This window comes from Thamnophis elegans, chromosome 12, assembly GCF_009769535.1.
Source record: "Thamnophis elegans isolate rThaEle1 chromosome 12, rThaEle1.pri, whole genome shotgun sequence".
Classification (NCBI taxonomy): Eukaryota; Metazoa; Chordata; class Lepidosauria; order Squamata; family Colubridae; genus Thamnophis; species Thamnophis elegans.
In genome coordinates this window covers 10,192,857-10,202,919 of record NC_045552.1, presented here as the reverse complement: position 1 = coordinate 10,202,919, position 10,063 = coordinate 10,192,857, and the positions used below count along the sequence as shown (strand labels likewise).

The following is a 10,063-nucleotide window of genomic DNA, read 5'->3' as shown; positions in this document are numbered from 1 at the left end:
AGTACATTCAAGAAAAACATATTCCTCCTTAAAATTAATAAAATCAATATACCATTAATGATTTATAATAATTTATTTCCAACTAGAAATGTGACTACTAGGACACCTACAGATTTTGAGGATTAGAGTCTGCCAGAGACTGGTCAACAGAGCTCTTATATAAAACTAGCTGGTTATCCATGCTTCGTTACGAAACTATGTGATGGACCTTGATACTTAAAGCATGAAAATTTAGTAGAGTGTGTATAACTTTTTAGCATCAGAGCGTGCTAATATAAGACAACTGGCAGTTGGAACAGAGTTCCTTTCAGGGGGGAAGGGGGAGGTAGAATATCTAAACTCCCAGCCCGCAGGCCAGATTAGTCACGTGCTGGCCATGCCCACACCCAGTCTAGCAAAGGGGTAGCATCAGAGTGTGTAATATAAAGCAGCTGGCAGTTGGAACAGAGCTCCTTTCAGATTGAGGGGGGAGTAGAATGTCTAACTTCTTACAATCGATCCGGTTAATATAAGGCAACTGGCAGTTGGAACAGAGTTCCTTTCCACATGGGGAGGAGGAGTAGAACATCTAACTCCTTAGCATCGAAATGTTAGTTAATACTGTATAAGAAATACTGATGATCTGATGGTCATTTCGACAAATATTTTCTTATCGAGCACCTAGAAGCCAAGAGGAACATATGTGCCAAATTTCAAGTTTGTAGGCTTTACAGTTCTGGAGATTTTGTGATGAGTGAGTCGTATTTGGCTTTTATAGAGAGAGATTATAGAGAGTAAAGATGACAGTTTACCCATGGATCACAGTGTGAATTGAGAGAGCTGTAAACATGCTTATTCTAAGCATTCTGGTAATGTGCTTAGAGCTCTCCTAGTGGTAGTTTAGGAAGACAGGTGGTTCATAAATCAAAAGCCCTGTCTTAATGTAATAAAGATTATTCCTCTTGGAAGAACTCTAGCATAAGGAATAGCCATGAAATACATACTGAAGAAGTTAATGCAGCTGTGGTTAAACTGACCTTAGATTAATGTGCAAGCAAAAGCAAAAATATCCAGGGACCATCAAGGGTCTATGTTTGAACACATAGGAGGTACACAGAGCATAAATATTCCTTCCATATTAAATACTATGAAGCTCTTGTGCTTCCTCAATATTAATTTTATTTGTATTTATGTTGATATTGCCACTTTTATGCCTAGAGTCTTGCTGAACATCTTACTAAATAAAAACAAACATAAACAGGTGTATAGTCTACATCTAATTCTTGGGATAAATGAAGCACTTTCATGGACATATTGACTAGCCATCATAAAGCAAACATCTGGTGAAAAGAAGGGGGCATTGCTGTTGACCTCTTACTAAATTTATGAGAAACATAATTATCCATCATTGGAATAATGGATTTCTAGCTGAATCAGTGGTAGGATTCAAAATATTTTACTACTGGCTCTGTGGGCATGGCTTGGTGGGTATGGCAAGGGAAGGATACTGTAAAATCCCCATTCCCTCCCCACTCCAGGGAAAGGTTACTGCAAAATCCCCATTCTCTCCTCAGCTGTGACTCAGGAGGCAGAGAATAGATGGGGCGGGGCCAGCCAGAAGTGGCATTTACCAGTTTGGCGAATTACTCAAAATTTCCGTTACTGGTTCTCCAGAACCTGCTGAATACCCTTCTGGGCTGAATCCTTTATGACTTTTTTTTCCCTTATGATCTCACTGGGTTGCATTCGATGTACCTTTGTACACACATCCATTGGGCACTGCAAAAACGTCCACTTCAAATATCCAGCGCCCGGGGTCTACGACATTGCTTGTTGAGCTGATGTTCACTATGCTTGGAGTCCAAGAACCAGGAATGTTGAAGTAATTGTCAGCATCACCATTATTAAAGCCAGCCTTGTAGGTAAGAAATGGGGAAAAGTGTTACCAAAAAAGATTCTCGAAACCAGCCATAACGTTATCTATGGTTCTCCAGAACCAGAGTGAACCCATAGCAGTGGTGGGATTCAAATAATTTAACAACCGGTTATCTGCCCTAATGACCAGCTGGGTAGTTGGCTCGGTGGTCATGTAACCGTGTGGGCGTGGCCAACTCAATGTCACTCAGGTCGATGGTGCTTCACCTTAGCTGTTACAATGTAATAAGGGTTAACCAGAGAGGCAGTTTCTGTAAGCAGGGCAATAAAGATTAGGCTAGAACAACACCAGAATGTTTCCTTCCTGCCTGCCTTCTACTGTAATGCGCTCTACATGGGGCAGCCCTTGAAGAGCATTCGGAGACTTCAGCTTGTCCAGAATGCCGCGCGAGCGATTGTGGGCACCTAGGTACATCCACATTACACCTATCCTCCGCGAGCTGCACTGGCTGCCTATTGGACTCCGGACGCGCTTCAAGGTGCTAGTCGTTACTTTTAAAGCCCTACATGGTATCGGACCTGGGTACTTAAGAGACCGCCTTCTGCCAATTACCTCCCTACGACCAATTAGATCCCACAGATTAGGCCTCCTCCGGATTCCATCATCTAGCCAGTGTCGACTGTCGACCCCCCGGGGGAGGGCCTTCTCTGTGGCTGCTCCGGCCCTCTGGAACGATCTCCCCGTGGAGATTCGGACCCTCATCACACTTCAGGCTTTCCGCAAAGCCGTTAAAACTTGGCTGTTCCGGCAGGCCTGGGGCTGATGAGTTCCCAGCCCCACTCGAATGGTTGTGGCTGTTGATGAGTTTTTTAAATTGTTTTTTGTATTTGTTTTGTCTTCTTTGTTTTTTGTACTCCCCCTTTCCCTATTTGGTTTGTTAGCCGCCCTGAGTCCCCTCGGGGAATAGGGCGGCATACAAGTTTAATCAAATCAATCAAATCAATCAAATCAAATCCTTACAGGATTAGCCCTGTAAAGTGGAAAAAAACAAAAGGAGATTTCTTCCAACAACGGTTCTCCGAACTGCTTAGAAAGTTAACAACCGGTTCTCCCGGATAGGTGCGAACTGGCTGAATCCCACCACTGACCCATAGCACCCCCCCCCCATTTATATATATTTTCTTTGAAAGAACATTGCATCCATGTGCTTTTCTTGAGAACAATAGGCCATAGCTTCTTGTCACTTTCTTCCCAGGGTGATTTTTGGCTCCCCAGTCTAGTCCACAGTCGCAAGATTTTCTGATAATATCGCACCCAAATAGACAGATATAATTTCACTTATGTTTTCTACATCAAAGTCAACTAGGCACTGTCTAGTTGGACACAACATCGCCAATCTGGGCATTTCCCACTTTAGGACTTTAGTTCCTTGCATTTTCAACAAAGACCTTGTTGGGAAACCCTGACGGTCCAGGCTAGGAAAGTCTGGGAATCATGTGCCTTTAGAAGATACTTACCTGGGCAGGTGTGCCTTTTAAGCCTGTGTAAGCATCTCCACCGCTTGCTTGGCCTGATATCCACTGGATATCCTGGTAATTCAGCATCACAAAAGACATTTTCCCATTGGAAGTTAAAACCCTGAAATGTGTTCACCTGTAGAGAATTGATTACATTATATCGTTTTTTATAGCATTTGTAGGGTGAGTATGGTTTGGCATTGCTGCCTTTTTAGAGCTGAGAGGTGAGTGGGCCAAGGTAAACCAGCCGGCTTCATGCCTAAGGCAAAACTAGCACTCATAATTTCACAGTTTCTAGCCTGGTGCCTTTAACCACTACACCCTACTGGCCCTTTCACATTAGAAATAAATGAAATTAATTGTATGTGCACATTGTGATTTGATGTTAATGCTTTATTTCACTGCAAAAAAGAGAGTTGGAGGTCAATGCTTCTTTCTCTTTTGTTTTTTTACCCTTCCTCACTTCTCTTCCCCTTCTTCCTTCCCCCTGTTTTCCTATTTACTTTTTTTTCTATATAAAGTTTTTATTTTTTTCATTTTCATAACATATAGCCACGTATACTATTACATAACCAACATTGTATTATATTATTAACTGTTTACATCTTACCATCAGCTCCCAAAAACAATTATTGGCTCTTCTGCTCTCCATACAACATATTTGTACCTTATCTATCACTTTCTTCTCTCTCTCTCTCTCCTCCTTCTCCCTACCTCCTTTCTTCCTTCCTATTTACCTTTGTACTTTGTATCTTATATTTTATAACTCAATAAAATGTTAAACCAGAAAAAATGTATGCATACTGCATTTTATTGAAATAGCAATAAAATCAACTTTGAGCCAGTCAGGATCGAACTCCTAGCAGTGGGCAGAGTTAGATTGCAATAGCCCTTAGACTTATTTACAGCTTCACAGTGCTTTTGCAGCCCTCTCTAAGTGGTTTACAGAGTCAGCCTATTGCTCCCAAAAATCTGGGTCCTCATTTTTACCCACCTCGGAAGGCTGGAAGGCTGAGTCAACCTTGAGCCTGGTGGGATTTGTGGACAGCCGGCAGTCAGCAGAAGTAGCTTGCAGTACTGCACTCTAACCACTGCGCCACCGCGGCTCATAAGAAATAGATGTTCTTAGGACAGGAAGTGTCCAGCAAACCTTTTTTTGATTGAAAGCGCCCTTGTTCAAGATCAGTTGAACCAGCCTACCTTGGTGGACAAGGATCCGTAGAAAGCCACTTGATGCCAGGTAGCCACAAAGGCCCAGGTAGCTGTGAACGTCACGTGTGGAAAGTAAGTGTTTATAGCAGCCGTGACTCTCTGCAGCAGCCTCTGGTCTTGGCTCTGCCTGTAGTAGACCTCCCCTGTGATACGATTATCCACATCAGCCCAAAAAGGAGCTACAAAGGTTCGGCCATCCATCAGAGGAAAAGGATCTGGGGTGAACTGACTGACAGGGTTGCCAAAGGACACCACCCCATTGTTGTTCACCTGGACGGATGAAAGTAAAGGTCTGTGATAGACCGCCTGCTGCCAATTACCTCCCAAAGACCCATTAGATCACACAGAGTAGGCCTCCTCCGGGTTCCGTCTACTAGCCAATGTCATCCGGCCACTACCCGGGGGAGGGCCTTCTCTGTGGCGGCTCCGGCCCTTTGGAACGAGCTCCCCACAGAGATTCGGACCCTCACCTCTCTCCAGGCCTTCCGAAAAGCCATTAAAACCTGGCTATGTCGGCAGGCCTGGGGTCAATGAGTTCCCTTCCCCTCTCGAATCGTGTGGCTGTTGGTTGTTTTTAAATGCCCTGTATTTTTTGTTGTAGTTTTTGTAGTTTCCCTTCCCCCTCCTTGGGTTTGTGCGCCGCCTGAGTCCCGCTGGGAATAGGGCGGCATATAAATAAAATGAACCTCGAACCTTGAACCTCGATTGAACAATAGATACGGGTGGCTTTGTAGGAGAAATCTGGAGAATACTTACGTAAAGGGAATGATATTTCCTCCCATAAAAGAAGAAGAATTCTGAGATGAAGATCTCAGGAGATGATCCATCATCTGCCTTGGGGGTGCTTCTGTCCTGATACTGGGGACCATAAGGATAGAGCCGGCTGCCTGGAGAGGTCCCCAGAAAAGATAAGAGGTTAAGGTAGTAGATAGAACCATGGTGGCGAATCTATGGCACGCATGCCACAGGTGGCACACGGAGCCATTTGTTAGGACATGTGAGGCGTTGCCCTTCAGCTCCAGCGCCCGTGGGCACACTGGCCAACTGACTTCAGCCTTCTTTTTCAGCCGTTTTGTCAAATAGAAACCTTATCTCATTTGGCGAGCTGCCAAATAACTACTTCTAAACCAGTGGTGGGTTGCTCTTAATGTCGCTACCAGTACGCTGCTCACGGGGCCATGCATCCTGTTTGTGCATGTATGCTGCACATGCGTGCGCAATCCACCGCCCCTGCGATGCCCAGCTGCTTGTTGGGGCTTGTGCAGGTGGCACATGCTGTGTGCATGTGCGCAATTGGCCAGTTGCTTTAAAAACAGGTATAGAACACAGGCAGGTGGGCCAAACGAACCACCATACTGGTACGCTATCAGCTGCTCTCGGCTACCACCAGTACGGCCGGACCGGACCAGACCCGCAGGAACCCCCCACTGTTCTATACCAGTGATGGGATTCAGCCAGTTCACACCACTTCGGGAGAACCCAATGTTAACTTTCTGAGCAGTTTGGTGAACTGATCGTTGGAAGAAATCATTAGGGCAGAGAACCAGTTGTTCAATTATTTGAATCCCACCACTGCCAATTGTTAACTTCCTAAGCAATTCGGAGAACCGATTGTTGGAAGAAATCTCCTTTTGTTTTTTTCCACTTTATAGGGCTAATCCTGTAAGGAAGGCAGGAAGGAAACATTCTGGTGTTGTTTCTAGCCTCATCTTTATTGACCTGCTTACAGAAACTGCCTCTCCGATTAACCCTTATTACATTGTAACAACTAAGGCGAAGCGCCCATCAACGTGAGTGACGTTGAGTTGGCCACGCCCACCCAGTCACATGACCACCGAGCCACGCCTACCCAGCTGGTCATTAGGCAGAGAACCAGTTGTTAAATTATTTGAATCCCACCACTGTTCTAAACGCAAGGCAAAACTTGGCACAGAATCTCTTATACTTAGAAACAAACTTTTTCTCTCTTCACACGGCCAGATGAACTTATTGTTTCTTGCAAAAGCCTACTCCCTGCTTGTTCCTCTTTTGTTTCCTAGGGGAGGGGCCAATCAGCTCCAAAGTGTGGCTTTACTCTTAAGTTGATCCTGCTTTCTTAACTGTTCTTGTCTTCTGGCAACTCTGCACATGCGCACACTGGGAACAGGCTCCAGCTGTTCCTCTTCCTTGCTGCTGTCTAACTCCTTCTCTGCCTCCAACTCATCTGAGCTTCCTTCAGCCCTCAGGACTAACTCGTGTTCCTCCCCAACCTCCTCACTGTCCGACTCTGCTTCCAGCTTTGCTCTCCGCTGGCGGGCAACAACATTATCTTGTACATGTTTGACAAACTAAATAAATGAGCCGAGATGGCGCAGTGGTTAAATGCAGCACTGCAGGCTACTTCAGCTGACTGCAGTTCTGCAGTTCGGCTGTTCAAATCTCACCGGCTCAGGGTTGACTCAGCCTTCCATCCTTCCAAGGTGGGTAAAATGAGGACCCGGATTTGTTGCGGGCGATATGCTGACTCTGTAAACCGCTTAGAGAGGGGTGAAAGCCCTATGAAGCGGTATATAAATCTAACTGCTATTGCTATTGCTAAATAAATATTGGCTGGAATATTCTACAGTTTTGCCGTATCCTTTGAAGGTCACTTACCTGTGTCGGGCACACTTCCCAAAGACAACACATGGGATGCTTAAAGGGGAAAAGAAAAAGGCAAGTGAACAGTAGGAATAAGAAGAGCTCAGCTGCACCAAAGTGTAACTAGGAAATCTGAGTGTTGCAGGACAAAAGATATAGAATACCAGTTGAAATTCCCACGTTCCCCTTGACATCATTCTGGAACACAGCAGGAAATTTAAATCATCGTCCTTTCATTGGATATTATCTGTTTGCTTAGCAGTGAAGAAAAACCCATTGATTCATGGGGTCAGAGCCGAGGTGGTGCAGTGGTTAAATGCAGCACTGCAGGCTACTTCAGCTGACTGCAGTTCTGCAGTTCAGCTGTTCAAATCTCACCGGCTCAGGGTTGACTCAGCCTTCCATCCTTCTGAGGTGGGTAAAATGAGGACCCGGATTGTTGTTGGGGCAATATGCTGACTCTGTAAACCGCTTTGAGAGGGCTGAAAGCCCTATGAAGCAGTATATAAGTCTAACTGCTATTGCTATTGCTAAAGGTAAAGGTTCCCCATGCACATATGTGCTGGTCCTTCCCGACTCTAGGGGGCGGTGCTCATCTCCATTTCAAAGCCGAAGAGCCAGCTCTGTCCGAAGATGTCTCCATGGTCATGTGGCCGGCATGACTAAATGCCAAAGGTGCCTTCCCACCAAAGGTGGCCCCTATTTTCTCTACTTGCATTTTTGCATGATTTCGAACTGCTAGGTTGGCAGAAGCTGGGACCAGTAATGGGAGCTCACCCTGTTACGTGGTGCTAGGGATTCGAACCTCCAAACTGCTGACCTTTCTGATCGACAAGCTCAGCGTCTTAGCCACTATCCCTTTTTGATGGGACTTCTTGCGTCCCTTCTTGATGGGAACCCTGTTAGTCAGCAGTTTTTCGTCTCTCTGTTGGGAACTCATGCCTGTCTTCTTATAAATTGCTGCTAGTCAGTACTAATCCTAAATGTCCCATTCTCATCCAAATAAAATAGAATGAAATTTAATTAGTTGCAAATTTGAAGCATGAGGAGGGACACAAAAGCAATCTAGGTTTTGTGCAGATATCTCCATTACAATCACAAAATGTGTTGCAGGTTTTGTTGGGGGGGAGGGCGAGGAAATAACAGTGATGAAACTAAATTATGCTGTGAAATTTATGGTGCATATTAATGAATAAATGCATTTGAAAAGAACTTTGGGACAAACTCACCCAGGGCTAGGAACTTCATCGGCCAGGGAAGGTATGATCTCATATTCCCAACTTTTGTTTTAATTCTTATATCAGAATTATGCAGGAAACCTACGAATGTATAAATTTATTTCTGGGTTAATGTTGTTCTTAATACATTTTTTGGCAATAATCCTACCCACCTTTATCTTCCCCTGTGGGGTTTATAGCTGAATACCTAATCATAGAATGGGTATGCAAATAATAACTTCTAGCTAAGAGTCTACTTAATTAAAACAAATATTTCTCCAACGGCTGTCATTTTAAATGTATTTTCTGCTTAGCCCTTCAGCATCTTGCATAAGAAAAAAAAAGAAATCACAAAATACAATATTCAAAAATATTATTTGCCTTTAAAATGCTACTATTTACCTTTTTCGGTTTGTTTATTATTATATTTTTATTATACAGTTTTCTTCATTTTACATCTTTCATTTCATCTTTACAACAACTTTATACCAGTTTATATCCACAGTTTTTCTTTTGTTACATATAGCACTATTATACATTATCGTTATCATTCTAGGTATATTGGATTGGATTTGGATTTATTTCATTTATATGCCACCCTTTTCCCCGAAGGGGACTCAGGGCGGCTCTCAATTCAGTCAGGGAAAGGGTACAGACAGGGAGGTAAAAACGAACATAACAGTACACAATTTAAAAACACATCAACCATACCATTCGAGGAGGGGGCAGAAGCTCTTTAGCCCCAGGCCTGTTGGAATAGCCAAGTTTTAAGGGCTTTGCGGAAGGCCTGGAGGGTGGTGAGGGTTCGAATCTCCATGGGGAGTTCGTTCCAGATGGTCGGAGCAGCCACAGAGAAGGCTCTCCTATATATATATTTTGTAACATCCTATCTATATACTATTATTACAATAAATATTCTTCGCCTTTCATTATATTTACCCTTGTTTCTAATTTTTAATTCATTAATATCTTTCATTATCAGTTTTCTAATCTTTGAATCTATCAAGCCAATTATACCATATATCCCAAATTAAATATTATTTGTTTCTCTTTCTTTTGTTGATTCCCATTGTCAACCTATTCATCTCAGCGCAGACTAATAAAAAATATATATTTTACCTTTTTGATATGTTACAATTCATTTTCTCCTTTGGATAGCTCTTATTTTCATCAGAGTTTCTACAGCCTCTTCCCACCTTTTATTTTATATTTAAAGAATAAAATGTTAAAACTCTCATAAACAGGGTTGGGGCTGTTATGGATAAGTTTAATCAACTTTCCACCAACTCTTTCATTTTAACGTTCTGCAGATTTACCACGGTTGGGAAATGGCACTTTCTGTCAATGCCGCAGTTGATTTGATCCATCCAATAATTGATTTTGATTTGATTTGATCCATCCAATAATTGCCTTTAAAGAAGGGCTGGGGAAAAAATAAGAGGACTAATCCAGCAAACTTACCCGATGAACTTGGTGACAAAATGAGAATTTCAATCTGGATCTTTCTTCTTTTAGCTTGCATGCTAAGTCATGATTGAAAGATCAATGAAGTACTGTAGGGGAATAGAAATATTTGCAGAAAGGAAAACACAAAGGGAGAAACTTTCCACCCATTTCATTCTGGGGCCAGCATAACATTCTTA

The 10,063-nt window shown here is 43.2% G+C and overlaps 1 protein-coding gene across 1 annotated transcript; it reads right to left on the bottom strand.

Moving 5' to 3' along the window:
* Nucleotides 1-649: 649 nt before the first annotated feature.
* On the bottom strand, nt 650-8,143 carry LOC116515595 (alpha-tectorin-like). Its single transcript, XM_032227716.1, is given in 8 exon segments — nt 650-660; nt 1,735-1,894; nt 3,373-3,493; nt 3,495-3,508; nt 4,573-4,854; nt 5,341-5,471; nt 7,219-7,257; nt 8,083-8,143. Coding segments are annotated over 8 exon segments (819 nt in total).
* Between the last annotated feature and the right edge of the window lie 1,920 nt (nt 8,144-10,063).